The sequence below is a fragment of the Dioscorea cayenensis genome, chromosome 9, assembly GCF_009730915.1.
Source record: "Dioscorea cayenensis subsp. rotundata cultivar TDr96_F1 chromosome 9, TDr96_F1_v2_PseudoChromosome.rev07_lg8_w22 25.fasta, whole genome shotgun sequence".
NCBI lineage: Eukaryota > Viridiplantae > Streptophyta > Magnoliopsida > Dioscoreales > Dioscoreaceae > Dioscorea > Dioscorea cayenensis.
In genome coordinates, this window is record NC_052479.1 from 1,082,156 (window position 1) to 1,102,271 (window position 20,116).

General features: G+C 32.7%; 3 protein-coding genes across 9 annotated transcripts; 2 read left to right on the forward strand and 1 right to left on the reverse strand.

Moving 5' to 3' along the window:
• Positions 1-1,215: 1,215 nt before the first annotated feature.
• On the reverse strand, positions 1,216-7,510 carry LOC120268922 (phosphatidate phosphatase PAH1). Of its 7 annotated transcripts, none has more exons than XM_039276185.1 (11): positions 7,354-7,510; positions 5,420-6,877; positions 4,697-5,286; positions 4,546-4,619; positions 4,227-4,311; positions 3,651-3,737; positions 3,261-3,333; positions 2,449-2,492; positions 2,077-2,205; positions 1,885-1,983; positions 1,216-1,657 (listed from the first exon to the last, which is right to left on the reverse strand). In XM_039276185.1, exons 2-11 carry the CDS (start codon positions 6,843-6,845, stop codon positions 1,601-1,603), a joined length of 2,664 nt encoding a protein of 887 aa, XP_039132119.1. In that variant the 5' UTR covers positions 6,846-6,877; positions 7,354-7,510; the 3' UTR covers positions 1,216-1,600. The 7 variants fall into 7 exon arrangements, with proteins under 7 accessions (XP_039132119.1, XP_039132124.1, XP_039132121.1 ...); XM_039276190.1 differs by having other exon boundaries at positions 5,420-6,790; positions 7,349-7,504; XM_039276187.1 differs by having other exon boundaries at positions 5,420-6,884; positions 7,354-7,502.
• A 2,447-nt stretch (positions 7,511-9,957) lies between these two features.
• On the forward strand, positions 9,958-13,562 carry LOC120268966 (chalcone--flavonone isomerase). The gene is made up of 4 exons (XM_039276241.1): positions 9,958-10,114; positions 10,192-10,350; positions 12,334-12,557; positions 13,217-13,562. The coding sequence occupies exons 1-4, from the start codon at positions 10,003-10,005 to the stop codon at positions 13,385-13,387; spliced, it is 666 nt and encodes a 221-aa protein (XP_039132175.1). The 5' UTR covers positions 9,958-10,002; the 3' UTR covers positions 13,388-13,562.
• A 2,171-nt stretch (positions 13,563-15,733) lies between these two features.
• On the forward strand, positions 15,734-18,464 carry LOC120268963 (probable receptor-like protein kinase At5g59700). Its single transcript, XM_039276239.1, is given in 4 exon segments — positions 15,734-16,630; positions 16,632-17,168; positions 17,170-17,289; positions 17,291-18,464. Coding segments are annotated over 4 exon segments (2,502 nt in total). The 5' UTR covers positions 15,734-15,808; the 3' UTR covers positions 18,314-18,464.
• The last annotated feature ends 1,652 nt before the right edge of the window (positions 18,465-20,116 follow it).

Consider the following 20,116-nt stretch of genomic DNA (forward strand, 5'->3'; position numbering starts at 1 on the left):
ATTTAGAAGGGGTTGTGATATCAATTATGATACAAACTAATATTATATTATATTAGCTTAGATAATGTCATACACAATATTATATTATATCATATTTATATATGAGCATTCACATTCACAGATGTGAAAAAGGATCAGTAACTTTTAAGACTATTTTCCCCTTTGTCACCTGCTCAGTCTTTTAAGAATTCCAATAAATTTACTGTGAAGCCTTATTTAATATTTATATAGAACTCTCAAATGGAGCTGTTCCTGGATGGCTCCATCAGGATAAGAATGGAAAAGAGCCAATCATACATCAAAGGCCACGTGGTATCTGAATTTTGCTATATAAATCAATTGCTATTAATTTAGATGCAAATGCAATGAGACTACTTTTTTTTTTTAATTATATAAAAAAAAAACACTTACAAAGCCTATGATGATCAAATTTCTCTAATTTGTAACGTCCTTAAGGTTTTTAAATGATTTATAAGATATGCCAAAGTGGCGTTCAAATCTCACCCAATGTATGACAGGCAAAAATACACTGTATACGAGTGATAGAAGGTCCCCATGCACAGGGTGCTATGAAGGGTATCAACATAAAAAAAGGTAAAAAAAAATTACAAAATATTAACAAACAAAATCAATAGTAAATATCAGATTATCCGTCAAGTAACAATAACAACGAACATTTTCAAAATATATATATAAAAAGAAAATAAATATTGATGGCAAATTAGAAAGATAAAAGAAGACATTTACCCTAAAATGAACTCATTATTTTTTGTCACATCATCATTTGACCAAGGTTGCTGAAAGTCACTAAAGAACTTCTGACCGACAAACTAAAGTGGGTAAGACACGGAGATAGATAAAGACTAAAATGCAGAGCTCGAGGACTTCGCTTTGTTTACACAACACAATGAAATGAAATTACAAAAAAGCACAAACCTTTTTCATGCTAGACTCTACTAGAATCAAAGCACAAAGCTTTATAGCTTTTCAGTCTCACTCACTGCCACTGGTGACAACTGCAGTAGATGCATGTGAGGATGATGACTAATTTCACAGTAGTAGAATCCAATCCAGGCTTTTCTAACCATGATGATGATGATGATGATGATGATGATGATGATAATGGAGAACAAACCAACAACTCAGACTAACACTTCTTTTCTTTCTTCTGGAGAAAGTCTATGGGGTCACATAACAAACAAAACAAGCTGCACATCCATGTGAATCTAATCTAGATGTAATTAAGAAACTTGAAATGTTTTGCTGTTCTTTTAAGAGAGTAAATAAGAGAAGATAACAAATGGCAGGAGAACAAGTCAGGAGGGGACCGTGTTGAGGAATGAAACACTTATTCTACAGATGAGTACCTAAGTAGGCGTGTGTTAATAGCAAACTAATGACCACATAATACCTCAATGTTCTCTACTTTGAGGATTGATGACTTACATATGAAAAGGGAACCCCATTATCAACTAGAAGAATAGAAACTAGAAACTAGAATCAAGTGTCCTGGATTTGCATTTCTGTAAAAAAAAATTTTGAATTGCTACCAGGTTAAAAGCCTACTGATCTGAAGAGTCCTGCATTGACTTGTTTGGTATCAGCAGTCGATGTTAGGTAATGGCATCTTCCAGTAGTTCCAAGAGTTAAAATCCTCCTGTGAAGGTTTTCAAGATGTTAGTTTGAGGGAAAAAAATAAGCTTGCAAGAGTTTAACTTAAATTGGTATTCTAGTTGTTATATTTTTTAACACATGCTTTAGTTCTGAAATGGAAAGGATAAGGTTCTTCTTCCTCTACAAATATGGGCACTATCTCACAGAAGAACAAGTTTGTAGCTAGATGATGTGTTGCATGTGTCTGCTCAACTTGGAAGAAATACGAACCTGCTCAACTAAGGAGGTGGGTGGGAACATGTCGTTGACAAGGGTATGCAAAGAGGTGTACGATTTCACATCGATGCAGTGATTGATTGCTACTTCACCCTGCGTATTTTGAAACAAGATCAGATGGTTTTGTGGTTATGTGGTAGTGTATCTATGCAGCATGTAAGCTAGATGACAAGAAAAAAATATTACCTTTGGGTTGATGATAAATATCTTCCCCTTTGGTATGCCAATCTTTCTGTAACTAAGCTCATCAGTGTCTCTGTTTCCAAAGCCAGCGTAGAATGGATTGTAATCAGAAGGAAAAAGTGCTCTGATATCCTATCAAACAAAATATTACAAATTAGTATGTAAGCGTGATTTGAGCCAACAAAAAGCTTATCCCCGCATTAGAAGGGAACCTACATGTTAACAAAAACTTGAAAAAGTTCAGTCCATGGAAATTAGTTTAGATTAAAATACTGATAGGAGGCTGCCCACCAGTTTATTGTATCAAAAGTTGTGAACAATATCCAAGAGAATCTAGGTTGAATCAATGCCTAATTCTGAAATTTGATCAAATACCTCTAGACATGCAATTTTGAACTCATGGGGTGCTCGTCGTATAACTGTAGAAAATGAAAAAATTAATCCAAATTAGTATTCTAAGAAATATTGAAATTTTATAATAAACTAGCTAGACAGATAAATATGAAACAACAGAACCGCAGACAAAACTCTTTTCTATTTCAATAGCATAACTTTGCTTTTCACAAGATTTAGTAGCAAAATTTGCTTAAACGCATTCATAATATAATCTTATTATGGATCAAACAAGCCTTTTCAACTACAAAATTATGGCTTTCATGCTCATCCCTGTTTTCTCAAATAGCATCATGTCTTGGAAATGAACAAGCACCTTTCCACCTGAGATACAGGACACTCTAAAACCATTTTTTTAAAATGTGCGAGCATGATAGATGTCAGTATCCAAGAAACAGTAATCAACATTAAAAACCATCATATATGAGTAGCCCGAACATGGATGTCAAATGAAGACACTGTACAGAACCAGTACATGAAAACATGATCCAGATCTGGACCAGGCATATATAGAGATAGATATCCTGCTGATTCCCGGATCGGGACTCTGCAACTGTCCTCAAAACCAGGTGTCTATATCTATATACATGAAAGTTACCTAGGTGAAGAACAAGATATTATAAATGCCTCAACCCAATTGAAAATAAAACTTGAGTTTAACTCTTCCACAAGATCTAAAACTGTTGAAAATTGATCTCACAGTTAGCCAAACACACACACACACACACACACACACACACCACACACACAAAATTGACTTATATTATAGCATTAAAAAAAAATTAACATATTACCTTCTCGGTAGAGTGAAGGGAACAACCCATCTGGTGAAATTACCACAGGCCCATTAGGTAATGCTTTACCATCCTGCAAGCATTAAAGACAAGAAAACTGAAACCTAGAAAGACATAAAATTACACTGACAACAAGAAGGCAAAGGATGATGTAGTTGTTCACATAAGAACTATACATATATAAACAAAAAAATACAAACATGTTCCTTTATATATAACATCAGGAAGACCATCAAAAGGAAATGCTCAGGTGTCACTAACACAACTTCGGCAAATTGTATTACCTAATGTACAGGAAAATCTCCAGGGAATTGAATCATTCTAAACTTACTATTATTATCAGACAGGACAAAGTTACAAGATAAGCAAACTATTAGGGGGTACATCTACCTGTTTCAAATTAAGAAGAAAGCTTCTAGTAAGATATGCCTGCACAATAGCTCGAGCACTCAAGAATAATAGCTGATAACCATTTTCCTGAAAACAAATAGCAATATGGCATTCAATGTCAGACCCACAAGAACAAACAATAACAACTTTAACATAAACAAGAAAAAGTTATAAATGCATTCCTCCTAGAGATAGCATCCATGCTTTTAAATTATATAAAATACAAAAGGCAGAACCCATGTACATGGTCTGGAAATGTAATATCAAGAATACCCCCATGAAAATTGTAACAATCAGTGCTCTTTGCAAGGAGTGAAGCAATGGTCAGGAGACTATCATAATTGGTGTCATTTCAGCATTGCATATTATGGCGCTATTTCAGCAAAATCCAGTGTATAAATCTCTCTCAAATAGTCTGAAGGGAAAATATTACAGTGCAATGGAAAGTGATTCTTGGCTGGCAGTAAATTTGGAATATTATGACTTTTTGTTTGTTAGGCCGAGACAAGCAATTAATAACCAAGGAAAGACAAAACATTGTAAGAAACATATTTTACACATATAACGATTACCTACCCTGATTGCAGAGAAAAGTCGAGCTACCCCAGACTGAGTCCAATCTCTGCCTACTAAAGGCATAAACTGACCGAGGACATCAGACCTGATTCATTAAACACAACCTGGGTGATTAACCTACTCTTTCAAATACAGGAATCTGTAAGCTAGAATAAGTGATCAAACATGAGATTCATTTACAAGGAAAAAATAGATTAATTTTCTGAAAGCCATTGAAGCCAGCAAGAGTTCTGCAGATCTGGATGTTTGGTCCAACACTAAAGCATGCCACTTCATAAATTATTAACAAGAAGAATTAAACTCAAAAAGAAAAGCTTACTTTGTAATGGTTCCATCAACATCAGATATAACAATTCGTGCGTTCCATTTCCACAAGTATATATGTGCGTCGACCTGTTGAAAGAGCTTAATTTAGATAATAGCACAAACCTTCATTATAAATAATTGGCATTCATGAATATCAAAATTACCTGTTGCTTCCCTAGAACCCTTGTGGAGAAACTGAAGGCTATCATATTTTGACCATCCTTCAGGTTTAAAGATGCAATCTGCTCAGTGGTAGGTATTTTTGTTCGCAAGAGTTGCTTAGAATGAGTTGGACTATTATGGTTTGTAGGACTTTGTTCTGCATGTTCCTGCAGACCAGATTCTGAATCAAGAAAAAGATCCTCATTTGAAGAGCCGTCGTCACTATGGTGAATTGATTTCACCCTTCTAAATGGGATTGGCCACAGCCTCCATCTGCGGCTGACAGATGGGGTGACTGGAGCTGCATCTTCTCTTCCCTTCGACACATCATCTTTTTCAACAGGTATTGAATCCTTTGGATCAACTACAAACTCAGAACCAAACACTGCCATTCCGAGAACAATATGAGCAGATTTTTCCCAGAGTACATATCTGTCTTTCCATCTGACTACAAGATTCCCATTTTTAACAAAAGTTGCCCCAGATGCCTCAAACTGCTCCTTGGAAATCCGATGGGCTTCAAAGACTTCTTCAGCAGACTTTTGTCCCATACCAGAATGCAGTAAGTTCCCACACATTGAAATCTCTAAACCTGTCAAAATAATAAGTTGTGACTAAACTGGAAAGAATATACCTAGCACTTTAAAAAGACCAAAATTCCACAAGCAATAGTTCAGACCATATTCATCTGGAGAAGAAATGGAAATGAAGTCTACTGAACTTACCCAAACCAGAGATGATCTTATCACTTTCTGAGGTTTTACTGTATTCTTCAACAATGAAAGGCACTCCATTGATATTCTCTGCCCCTTGGTCATTTTCTTCTGGATCCTCACTAGTTGAATTGACAGAAGCACAGCCAATATCTGGATTGCCATTGGCCACATCAGAGTCTTTAACCTTGTGCTTCCTCTCTGATGGTCCATTACAGGTAGGCAGTTCAGAATCCTCAAGATGTTGAATTACATGAAGTTGATTCTCGTTCGAGTTGGAGTCACCACAGACATTAGTTTCAGAAACTGCAATGTCTATGCCAACCGACAGGGTTTTTTCATCACAAGGAAGACCCACGTCTGGAAGTTGCAAAGGTGAACCACTTCTGAAGTTAGGACTATCCCTCTTTCCTTCCTCAAGAGCTTGATCACTGAAAGAAGAAATTCTTGGCGAATGCACGAAGCTATCCTTGGTCTCTGATCCGAGAGATGGAGAACCTACATCTTCTGAATCAATCTCCTGCCCATGCGATGTTAAGTCAAGACAACTCTGAAACTTGTCATCTCTATTCATATCCAATATCATCTCCATGCTACCAGCATCAGCATTCCTCGTGATGCTAACATCTTTTTCTGTTTCACTAATTGAAACAACTCTAGTGTCTTTGAAACTTTCAAATTGATAATCTGAATAATTTGAGTTCTTGGGCGAGGAGACATCAATATCACAGCACAAACCATCATCCCATGCGTCTCTGTTGGAGCGAAATTCATCACCAGAACCTTCGCCTGGTCCCAGATGAAACTGTGGGGTGCTTAGCTGCACATTATCAGTATTCTCCATGTTTGAGGATATTGGAGCTGTGAGAACATGCCCGTCAACACTCACTAACACCATTTCCGAATTAGTGTCTTCAGAAGCGTCAACCACACTTTCCACATCAACCAAGCTCCCATAATGGTAACTGCCATAATCAGCGGCCTCACCACCATTTTCTTGAGAAAGTTCATCATCTTGTAAATTGTGCTCATTGTTGTCAGTAGCCTCCTCACTCTCATCAAAAGAATGGTGATTCCCATCACCATTTCTGCCCAACTCATCTCCTTCTACATAGCCCAAATTATTCAAATCCTGCTCATTTTTTTCATACTTACTACCCGGTATGACTTCTCTCATAAAATAGGCCTCGCCGGAGTTTTCAAGACACATATTAAAATTGGCTTCCACTCCATTGACAGTTATAGTAACAACCTTCTCGGACCCTTTGAGAACACCTTGAAACTTTCCAAACCGAACATACCATGGGGTGCTGCGATAGGTGCCATCCTCCTGCTCGACAACTATTATATCAACAGCCCCACCAAAAGGGTGGAATGGGGTCGCTACAGAGTAAACACCTTGTGAAATCAGGCTCCCCACTTTGCCAACCACATTCATCTTGCCAGACGAGCTAATTATTTCCTAATTCCCTATCACCTTTTCTTCATTTAGTGATGATACCAAAATCGCTACTAATTCAGCTATTCAAGACTAAAAGCAATGAAATAAAACCACACACACACACACAAAAGCACCATCAGTAAAACACTAAGCCTGCCAAATACGCGCAATTCACTCATCTAAGCCACAAGAAGCGCAAAAAAAAATCAGGAAAGTCAAGATTTTTCTTCATCCTATAGGATCCAGCATCAAAAAAGATGAACACAACAAGAAAAATCATAGAAACAAGGAACCCTAGCAAGATCCTAAAGCCAAATCACAGCCATCAAAGCCACAACACTTGAAAACAAACATTCTAAGTGGGTCTCAACCAAAAAGAACTCAAAGATTCAAAATTCCTAAGATAGCAGCTGAAATGGCAAGCAAACACTGGGAAATCGCATACATCTCGAAATTTCAAGAAATTGAACACAATTTTAAGAGCAAGAGAGCAAACAAACCTCACCTGGCAACCGAAAGAGATGAAGAACAAGGGAAAGCGGAGGATTCTAGGACTCCTATCTCTCCAGCAGCTGCGAACACCCTCCTCGTCAATATCGATGGCTTCGATCGAAGAGATGATTCATCGCCATTCCCCAATTTATACCTACTCCTTCGCCATCATCGATGCTTCAAGGCCCTCCAAATTTGTCGTGCTAAATTACATAAACCCCCTTGAAAATTATTTTTTTTTATCATTAAGTCCTTTTATTAAATCCATTTTATTTTTATTTTTTCTTTATATAAATTATTTTTTTAAAAAAAAAAAGAGAGAAAAATAAGGGATATTAGTTTGGCTCCGTCTTCATATTTTTATAATTTTTTGCAAATTTATAAATAAAATCAATGTTGGTTATAACTTATAAGAAGAGAGTGATGCATGCCTGTTTTATAATTTTTAATTATTTATTTTTTATATCACTTAAAATATTGGTTATTAAGTGAAAATATATCTTTAAGAAAATCGGAAATTGTGTATTATGTAAAAAATCATACACAATATTTTTCTCCTCCAAAGATTTTTAAACAAAATTTATTATACACAATTACTCTTTAAAGCATTAATTGAATCATTGTATTTAACCCACACTTACTTGATGCATTGCTAAAGCACTCTGAGCTCTGCATAGACAAAGATTCGAAACTCCATAATTATTATACTATAAACTATACTTTCATACACAGTTTACCGGAGTTTAATATTATAAAGCACGATTCATTCACTGTTTATTTGGTGTGGTCATATTCTTCACTTTTTATTTACATAGTAGGAAATTTATCATTATGAATTATATTATTTGATATATTCTTTGTTTTCTGTGTTAGTCCGATTTCTAAAAAAATAAAAAGTTATTAAGTCTGCAATGAATGTTAAATTTTTTAAAAGATACCCATATCTGGTTTATGATTAATAAATAAAAGTTCAGAGTTGAGTGTCACGTTAACACCAAACTATGGATTAAAAACATATCTAATTTACCAAATATGAATAATTTGTTAATAAAATAAAAAATAAATATATAATAAAAAGAGGCTTGAAGTCATAAATGCGAATGGGAGATGGACCAATTGTTTCAACAACCACTTCCCAACAACACGTGCGCGCCAAACAATTAAATTCAGGCTCAACCCTAACAACCAACGTCTTTGCCCAACTTCTTCTCAATAATTACTAAACATGCCACCAATGCATATATATAATTTAAGATTAATACATATCTATTAGTACTCTTTTTTTAATGAATAATATATCAAGTAGGTTGAGTATGGTGATAAAATGGGATTGCTTCTGTTTTTAATTTTTAATAATTCTTAAAAAATTGAAATCCTTTAAATTAATAAATACGACTAGTGGTGGTTATGATATGAAATTCACATTGATTTTTTTCATTTGTCCTTGTGATATGTGTATATATATAAAATTTTTTTTGTTAATAATAGTATAAACTATGGAAAGTACACTTTTAAAGTCAATAAAAACAACCAACAAGTTCTCTTCCCCTGACTTTTCTTTGATTTTCATAGTTTAATATATATATATATATATATATGGAAGATAAAAAATAAAAACAATATAAATAAAAATCAATTTATGTTCAAATGTAAGCCATTTCTTTCCAAGTTGCTTAGTTTGTTGGCATAATATTAAATTGTCTTATTTAGATGCTAAATTATTATTTAACCGACTTTGCAATTAGATAAAAAAACCACTGATACAATTGTTTTCTATAAAAAAAAAGTTTCTAATGTCAAATAAAGATAATATTATTTATAGGTCCCTGTTAAAATATTAATAAAAATACAAAATGATGTCTTTATGAAAAAAAAATGTTTCAAATGTCAAATAAAATATATTTATTTTTTTAAAAAAAATATTTATGTATTTATTATTATTTGAAATATTGAGTCTAATTAATGGTTTATAATTCTATATAATCATATATGGCAACTTTGTTACTAGGAGTGTGTAAAGGTTGTGAGAGTCTGTCAATCTATTTATGTGTGATTAATAAAATTATCTATCATTGTCGTCCTACGACTCCCATGTCTATAATTTATATATATATATATATTTGACAAAAATATAACAAGAGTGTGTTAGAAATATGTATAATTACAAACTACAAAGCAAACTCAAACAAACATTTGCGCCATCACTTTATATGAGTTTTGAGATTAAATTTTAAGTCCTCATAAAATGAATATCTTACACAAGAGACCCGATACTAATAGATTAACAAATCATTAATAATATATTTGTTTGTAAAAAAAAAACAAAGACAATACCTTCTATTGATATTTTTTTTATATTTAAAAAATATTTTATTATTTATTATTCACATACAGTAACTAAGTAGAAAAATTCAATTTTCAACTAATTTCTCTATTTTTTCTCATTTAATTATAAAATATCTCGGGGCTACTTTCGTAATTCTGAACTGGGCAAGTACGAGTGGCCCTTTTTGTAATTAAGATCAAATTTCGGGGTATTATCGTAATTCTGATCATCAAACGGAGTAGATCGTCTTCCTCTATTTAAACTTCCAACCATTTCGGGTGGTCCTCATCGGCCCGAAAGATCGAGAATTCGAGAGCCGAGCTCCATCGCCGGAAGATGGGAGAAGCCACCGAGAAGATCACGCCGGAGCTGGAGATCGAAGGGTTCGTGTTCCCGGCGGAGGTCTCGATCCCGGGGTTCTCTGAGCCGCTGTTCCTCGGCGGCGCCGGTGAGAACTCTGACTATTTTGAGATCTAGGGTTTTTGAAGATTTTGATGCGATTTTGTGGGGATTGATGGAGAATAGGGGTGAGAGGGCTGGAGATTGGGGATAAGTTCATAAAGTTCACCGCCATTGGAGTGTACCTTGGGAATGGGGCTGTGGCGTCGCTCGCCGGTAAATGGAAGGGGAAGTCCGGCGATGAGCTTTCCAACTCCGTTGAGTTTTTCCGGGATGTCATCACTGGTGAGCTCTGAGAACCTCCATTGCCATGAAATCTTAGTTTTTTTTTTTAATTTTTATGATTTACAGGGTCTTGGGTGAATAATTTAAGGTAATTTATGAAAACATCCCCTAAAAAGTTTGTTAATTTGCACTTGTCTTCTTTCTTTGGAGGATAGAAGATATTAACTGAAATTTATCTAAGCAAATTTATGACTAATTTTCTCTTAATTTAATTAAAAAAATTTAATATTCAGTACGCGCTGTATATGCAAATATATTATTTTCTTTTTTTTTGAAATGTTATTTTTTTAAATGGTTGATATTTCATTTATAAGGATATGGATAATATATATATTGAAATAAGACTATATATTTTTTACAACGATTTTATTACTTGTTGTAAAGTATATTTATTTAAATAATTTTTACATCAATACATCTAATAAGGTGAGGACGTTGTGGCAATTCTCCCTGCCCGCGTATGGCCCTGAGGGTTGGCGTTTGTCGTCCTATCTCAGAAAAATAATACATCTAACAAGACAGAACTAATACACTAATTAAATATCATGGTTTATTCAACTTCTAATAAATAAATAAATAAATAATTCTTGACGGATAAATTGAAGAACCATATGTTATTCCCGGAAGTAATTTAAAGATTTAATGTTATAAAAATGTGATATATTTAATTTCATATTTTCTTTTATATATTTATAGATGTTGAAATACTGTAAAAAAATGATGAGATAATAAAAAGGTACGCTTTCTTATTTTATTGTATGTCATGCAACTGTTTTCCTTTTATACTCATAAAACAACTGTAATTTATGCCATTAAATTTTATTATATATATATATATATATATATATATATATATATTAATATATGATATATCATTAGTTTGAATTAATCAAAATAAATATTTTAAAAATTTCGGGTCTATTAGCATTTAATTTGGGTTTTCTGACATGGATGAAGTTATAGATTCAACTCCTTGCTACCTCAAGTTGAGGGCGTATGGCATGATTATAAACATGAGGACACTCATAACTTGTGTAGTTTGTTAAAAAAATAAAAAAATAAAAATAATAATAATAATAATAATAATAATAATAATAATAATCTGGACAATAAAAAGGAAGAAAATGCTCTTGTAAATTTTTTTCTCAAATTATTTTCATTGAAGACTCAGATGTTTTTTATATGAATAAATAATGATACATCAAGGTGAAAACGTAACGTTGTTTGAACTTTACTTTCGTGTTTAATTAGATCTAATACGCTTACCATTTAAATGTCATAGAAACACAGTGCTCAATGTATGGAGGTCGCTGCAAGAGCTAACACTAATTTATGTTATTTCATGTTTTAATAAAATTGTGATTTATTTATTTTGTAGTAAAAAATGAAATAAATACTTTGTCAAAAAGCCTTTAATTAAATGACACCAATTTGTAGTTGACTACATAAGACTTTTGTTATAAGATTTTCATTATATGAGTTTGAAATGTCTTGAACGTAATAGTATCAAAGAGTTCTCTGTGTGGGAAAGTGCTTGCAACTCAATTTCCATATTGCCAAGTGAGAACATATAACTGAATGATTAATTTTTAATAATTATATATATTTGAATTGTTGCATCTGTAAAAAAAAATAAAACACATTTATACTGTAATTATTAAAATAATGATTTTTTACATGAATGCATGATAATGACAAGTAATACCACAAAACATCTAACAGCACCTAAGTCAAAATGAACTCTTACTTGAATTTATTAAACATAATTGTTTGTGTTTTCAATTTCCCTCTTAGTCATCTGAAAATAACATTCTAATGCATCTAACGTCATATATTGACACTGTAATGAATTTTCTAACACAATGGTTTGTGTTTTTCAACTCTTGACAAAGACCATTGAAGAAGCAAACTAATTACACAAAGTGATCAATATGAACTGAATTTATTAACACAATCACTGGTGTTTTTCAACTCTTGATACAGGGCCATTTGAGAAATTAACACAAGTGACAATGATCTTGCCATTGACTGGGCAACAGTACTCAGAGAAGGTGGCAGAGAACTGCATCTCCTTCTGGAAAGAAGCTGGAGTTTACACTGAAGCAGAAGCCAAGGCTGTAGAAAAGTTCAAAGAGATCTTCCATCATGAGACCTTCCCTCATGCAGCCTCCATCATCTTCAACCATTCTCTTTCTGGTTCTGTCTCGGTATGTGCTCTTGTTACAGTGTTAATTAAGAACAGAAAATATGAACTAGATAAATGCCTCAATACAGATAATAGTCTAATACTGTATCTTGATATATTGAGAAAGTCTCTATGGGTATCCAAATGTGATTAGTTTATGCATTCATATTTGGTGTTATTATTACTTAGAAATAATCTCTATATTTCTTCATACCATTATTAGGAAAGGCCTTATATATGTTTAGTCTATATAAGTAAGAGTTTAGTATTGCTATGTGAATGGAGAATTATTGTAATATTTGAACTTAATTTACTATATTTTGTGATGTTGTTCTTTTTATTGATTATTCTTACTGTGAAAAGTAAGTGTGGAACGTTTCAAGTATTTCGAGTTTAAATATTACTGGACACAATAGTATTAACAGACCCCTGTTGTGGTTTCATGCTTATTGTCTAAATTTGTGTCACCAAAAACATACAAAATACGCTTAATTTTTGTCTTGTGCAAATATACCCCTTGATCGGTGTTTGTCGCATTTGCTAATATATATATAGATTATAATTATTTTTTTCTTTTGTGTCTTTTACTTGTTTACAATGATAACACATAATATTTGGTAATTTGTTGTTTTATTTGTGCCTTTTGTTGTAGCTAATTAGCACTTGATTGTTTATGAATAGATTGGGTTCTCAAAGGATGGTTCACTACCAAAATCTTGGAATGCAGTAATTGAGAACAAGAGGTTGTCCGAGGCAATCTTAGAGTCTATCATTGGTGAACATGGAGTCTCTCCTCCAGCCAAGAAGAGCCTGGCTTTCCGGCTATCTAAGCTTCTATCAGAATATAATTAAGGATGCTTGGAAGAGTGGCTCAATGTGGTTGTCAATGTATTTTGAGTCTAAATAAACTTGTGTGTTTGTTTGTTTGTTTTTTTTTTTTTAATATTGTCAAAGAATACATTCTAAAGTGCAATGATATGATGCAAGAGTGCAAGGGAGATGGTAAAATTTTGAATCTTTACCCCAACCTAACAGTGTTGTTTCTGTATTGTTCATGCATTGTACACTTGGGTTTAGTACTGTTCATGTATTGTTCACAGGTCTGGGCCGGCCTAGGTGTGGATCCTTTGTGGGAGAAACGGTGGTTTCACCCTTTCATGATTGCAGGGTACAGGAATTTTTCTAGAATATCTATAAGCCACCGAAACTTGTGCACTTCCATACATGTCTATAAAAATACTCCGATAATAATCCATCCAAACCACTGAAACAAAACTTGCTTTGCCAAAGAGTTTTTGACATAGCAATATTTATTGGGCAAATTTTTAAGAGATTACTGTTTTATGGGTATTTTTTTACTTTAATCACCGTGTTTCAATTTATATCTTTTTGGTCATCATTTATTAATTTTTTTCATTGGACGGTCACTAGTGGATTTTTGGGCAATTTTGACTGACGTGGCAGCCGATACATTATATTAAAGGATTTTCACAGCCTAGTTGGACTGGACACTTTAGCCTTGTGCCATGTCATCTTCTCTTAACCATGGCATCATTCATGTAAGAAACTTCCATCACAAAAGAAAAGAAGATCACTGATGTGTCTAGTCCAGTTGGACTGTGAAAACCTTTTAATATAATGTGACGCGGTATTTCTGGTTGTCATGTCAGTCAAAATTGATCGGAAATCCATAAATGACCACTTGGTTAAGAAAAATAAATATATGATGATAAAAAAGATATAGAAAAATAAATATATGATGATAAAAAAGATATAAATTCAAACATAATGATCCAAATAAAAAATATCGATAACATAGTAATCTTTTAAAAAATTTGATGTTGTGAGAATTTTATTATTGAGTTTAAAATCTACTAGACACAATGATGATAACGATTCATTAGTTGTGGGTGAAGGGTTACAGCCCAAGCAATGTGTTGACCTAGTAAGAGCTCACAACCATACATTTAATTTTGTCACACTTGTTGAAAAGATAATTTTTTTATATTTTTTTTAAAAAAATAAATTTAAGAAAAACCAATATCATTGACCCATAATTTAAATAATGCTCCAATAAAAACAAAGAAATATCTTGATGATCAAAACCTTTACAAACAATGATAAAACAAATGCATAATTACTATTGAAAGGAAAGAAACAATGGCAGTTGGTTGAGCTTGGTCTTCAGATTTTTAAAATTTTTTCAAATTGACAAATAAAATCAGTCTTAGTTATAGGAAGAGAAAGACAAGGCTCATTTTATAATATTTAATTATGTAAATGTTTTTTTAAATCAATTAAAGTATTGATTATTGTGAAGGTATATCTTTAATAAAATCAAAATTGTGTCTATCATAAGAAAAAAAATAAAATAAGTGTTTGTATGAATACAAATAATACAACCACACATTATATAAAATATAATTACAGAGATACCCTTCATACAAAAAGCATATTATTTCTTGTGCATGTATTGTCTTGCATGCATGCACTCTTCTTATTAATCTCGAAAATTAAAATTTTTAATATAAAATATGAAATTGTTATATGTAATTCTCAACAAATATTATAAAGAATAGAATAATTATTAAATAAATGAAATACATGATACAAGAAATATTAAATTTTATTAATATAAATTAATATAACGGAAATACTTGAATTTGTCTAACGATTAAAAAACATGTAAATTATCTCAAAAATAATAACACTATACAAGATCCATAATTTATATACCCAAATTATCACACTAAAATTACTCACCAATTAAAGAAATAATTTATATATATATATATATATATATATATATATATATAGACGAAGGCGACAATCACCGTCCTACAAAAAGATGTCAAAAGAACAGTTACGGTGGCCAACGACCCTTGAGAATGTATTAAATATTAATTTCATTAATAATAATTGCTAGCCGGCAAATTCCTACAACAACCATGCAATTAGTTTGTTCTCAATCTTTCTCTTTGTTTCCATTCCATTTGGAGCTTTTCCCATGCATCAACCTACAAACATTTGGATCTTTCTCTTGTTAATTACCTTCCTATTCAATGTAAAATATATATTTATATATAGATTTGCCGGCCTTCAATTAATCATCATCATCTTCTTCTTCTTCTTCTTCTAATCTTCAATTTCATAGCATTCCAATTTCTCTCTTTGCTTTAACTGTGTCTCTTATTATAATTCAGTCTTTCTCTTATCAAATCTCTTATCTCTTTCTTGTTTAGAACATACTACTCTTGATTAATTTTTATTCCAATGGGAATTAGACTTCTTATCTTTGTGTTCATGATTAATTCTATACAATGTATCTTCTCTCAATTCATTCCTGCAGATAAGTACCTCATAAACTGTGGTTCTTCGACAAACACAACCATCGACAACCGAGTTTTCGCCTCCGATACATCATTTTCATCGATACTTTCAACACCAAAAGACATATCAGTGAACACCACAGCAAATTTAATATCATCATTCGACAATTCAGCTCTCTATAACACCTCCCGCGTCTTTGTCGGTCCCTCTTCATACTCATTTCCGATCAAAAAGATCGGTAGACACTACATTCGACTCTATTTCTTTGCCTTTTCACATCAAGCCTACAACCTTTCTGCAGCAACATTCTCTGTCTCGACTCAAAATTTCGTACTCTTGAGCAATTTTCAGACACCAAATGCTTCCACTGCAGTTTTCAAAGAGTTTTCGGTGAACATAACTTCGGAGAAACTCATTCTTTATTTTGAACCATTAGATTCTCTTGCTTTTATCAATGCAATTGAAGTTTTTTCAGCTCCTGATGATCTTATCACAAACACTGCAAAAAATCTCAATCCAAAAGGTACATACTCTGGTTTATCATCGAATGCATTCGAAACTGTTTATCGAATCAATATGGGAGGTCCAAAGATCACTCAAAAAAATGACACACTCTGGAGAACATGGATTCCGGATGCCGAATTCCTATTCAATACAAACTCAGCAACATTTGTGAATGTTTCGACACCAATAAAATACAAAAAAGGCAGTCCGACGAGAGAAATCGCCCCTGATTTCGTTTACAACATGGCGACAAAGGCTAGCGAATCTATTGACTGTCTCTAATCCTACGTTCAACGTGACGTGGGAGTTCAACGTCGATAAAAGTTCGACATACTTGATAAGAATGCATTTCTGTGACATTGTAAGTAATGCACTCAATCTTCTCTACTTCAATGTGTACATTAATGGCTATTCTGCAGATCAAAACCTTGATCTCTCTATTCTCACATCAAAGTCATTAGCAACACCATATTATGCTGATTATATAGCTACCGATGATTTGGGGAAAGTTCGAGTCAGTATCGGACCTTCAGATATGGAAAATATCAAGCCTGATGGCATTCTAAATGGTCTTGAGATCATGAAGATGAATCTCAACTCCATTGATGAGCTTAAATCAAGTTCAAAGAAGCACAAAATTGGTGTGATCTCTGGTACTGTTATTGGAGCATGTTCACTCATTGTATCTGTTGCTTGTCTTTATATGACAATCAAGAAAAAGAAGAAGGAGAAGAAGCTTTTGAAGAAGCATAATTCAAGGACATGGATACCCCTATCATTCTTTGGAAGCAAATCATATGGCAAAAAGAAGTAAAAACTCAAATGGAACAAGTTCAAGCTATGGAGAGTACTCAAACTCACAACTTGCACTTCAGTTCCCACTCATTGTCATCCAAGAAGCCACAAACAACTTCGATGAAAAGCCGGGTTATTGGTGTTGGAGGTTTCGGTAAGGTATACAGAGGTATATTAAGAGATGAAACAAGAGTAGCAGTGAAGAGAGGCAATCCAAAGTCACAGCAAGGTATGAAAGAGTTTCGAACCGAAATCGAGATGCTTTCGAGGTTGCGTCATCGCCATCTTGTTTCGCTAATCGGTTTCTGCGACGAAGACAAAGAAATGATCCTCATCTATGAGTTCATGGAGAAAGGCACTCTCAAAAGCCATCTCTATGGCTCATCAGTGACCAATCTAAGCTGGAAACAGAGGTTAGAGATATGCATTGGAGCAGCAAAAGGATTGCATTATCTTCACACAGGCCAACAAAAGGCTATAATTCACAGAGATGTTAAGTCAGCAAACATTCTTCTTGATGAGAACTTGATAGCAAAGGTTTCTGATTTCGGGTTATCGAAGACAGGGCCGGAGATGGATCAAACACATGTGAGCACTGCAGTGAAAGGCAGCTTTGGATATCTTGATCCTGAGTATTTCAGAAGACAACAACTCACTGAGAAATCCGATGTTTATTCGTTCGGTGTGGTCATGCTTGAAGTTTTATGCGCAAGACCGGTTATCGATCCTACATTGACAAGAGACATGGTGAATTTAGCCGAATGGGCAACCGAATATGTGAAGAGAGGAGAGTTAGAGAAGATCATAGATCACAAGCTCGACGGCAAGATCAAAGCTGAATCACTGAGGAAGTTCAGCGAGACGGCGATGAAGTGCTTAGCGGAGTTTGGTGTCGATAGGCCGACGGTGAATGATGTATTGTGGAACTTAGAGTATGCATTGCAGTTGCAAGAAGATGGAGAAGTTAGTGATCATGATGGACTTGAAGAGAATGGGAAGAGTTTGAAGGAGTTAGTTGATGTTTTTGGAGGGAACAAGTTGGAGGATGATTTGATTGATTTGAGTAAGACTTTTTCTGTGAGTAGAGTTTTCTCTCAATTGATCAAGATTGAAGAAGTAAGTATCATGAAGACTGAAGAAGGGAGGTAGATTTGATTTGATTTGATTGATAAATTTGGTTCATGGGATTGAGATTATTCAAAGTTTCAATTATTTGACATTGATGTTTTCATGTTGTTAATGTTAATTATGTGATAGTGATGTTTTGAAAATTTTAATTTGTTTGAGTGTGTTTCAATAAAGTTGGAAAATGTATCATATTTATGTATTTGTATATGTTTTTAAGTCAAATATATTTGGGGATTTTTTTTAACGGAATCATTTTAGCTTTTGAGCCACCATATGAAAGCTACAAAATACTTAATAAAGCTACGAAAGAAAATTTTTAGGTTTTTTAGATGCTCCATGAGCATAATTGGGCATTTGATAAAATTATTCTGGATCATTTTCATCAATAAAAATCAAGACTAAATTGAAAAAAGAAAAAAACTAAAAACTCAAAACCAATATATTTTTAAAAATGATATCTTTTTGTTTTATGACAATGGTAATACTGTTGTGTAAAGCGTTTATTGATTAACTTTATCTGTCTCTTTAATGCAGTAAGGTCATACTGGCTAGTAAAAAAGACAAACAGATGTAAACCCCCTCGGGAGAGATATAACTATATATATATATATATGTATATATCTATATATATATATATATATATATATATATATATATATATATATATATAATTTTTTAAAATTTAATTTAATTAAAATAATATAAAATTAAAGGTATGATTTTGTAAGAATATCCAAACTCTATACTTTTCTTCAATCTTTCATATTCATTAGTCAAATAATGGTAACTTAAAGTGTTCAACATTTTATAAATAGAACTAATGAAACAGAGAGAGGTACAATATATAACATTTAATGGTAATATTTTTCTTGTGATCATAAAACTTGGTTTTGAAGAGTTGGAAAGAAAAATATAAAATTTTGCATGGTGGTTGGTAATCTTGTTCCATCAATTGAAATGTGAAAATTAAGAAAAATTAATTAGTCGAAACTATCCAACTTCATTCATGTGTGTGTGAATGATTTACTAAATTTAAGAATTTTGGTCCACATTGGCATGCATAATTCTACAATAAATTTATGGCTAAAAGTCAAAGTGTAAAAACCAAAAGCAATTAAGTTCTAGATGCGTGTCTTAGTTTCCAAAGCTCATGGTTTCTTCTTCATTCCATTAATAAATTTTCAAGAAACTGATTTCTTCTTATTAAAACATAACGATATATTAACAAAAATATTTTCATTCACGCAAACCCAAAAAATAAAAATAAAAATCAATGATACATAATTTTTTTTTAAAATAACATAATATATATATATATATATATATATATTTACAAAATAGACAAATCATAGTTGTGCATAGAGTTAACACCTTAACTCAATTCAAGGGCGGCTCAAAGGGTAAAGCCAATCAAGCAACCGCTTTAGGCCCCTGAAAATTGGGGGCCTCATCTAAGTTTAAATCAATATAGTTTTTAAAATCTTATCACTATGGTTATAATAATAACTATGTACTGGGTAAATAATAGCTTCAAAATTTAATTTGTGGTCTCATTATTAACTTTAAATTTTTAAAATTTTTAAAATCTTATCCTTGAAATCATAATAATTATTTATTATATAATTAATTAATATTTAAACCTTTTTATTTAATTCTGCACTAATTTCAAATCTTCCGTCAACTAGCTTTTTAAAATAAAAACTAATAAATTAAGTTCTTAATTTTTTACTATGATGTATAATTAATTATATTTTTCTCCCACCAAACAAATTTATTTCCAAAAAAATGTAGCTTCAATACACAATTAATTATCTTTTCTCCCAA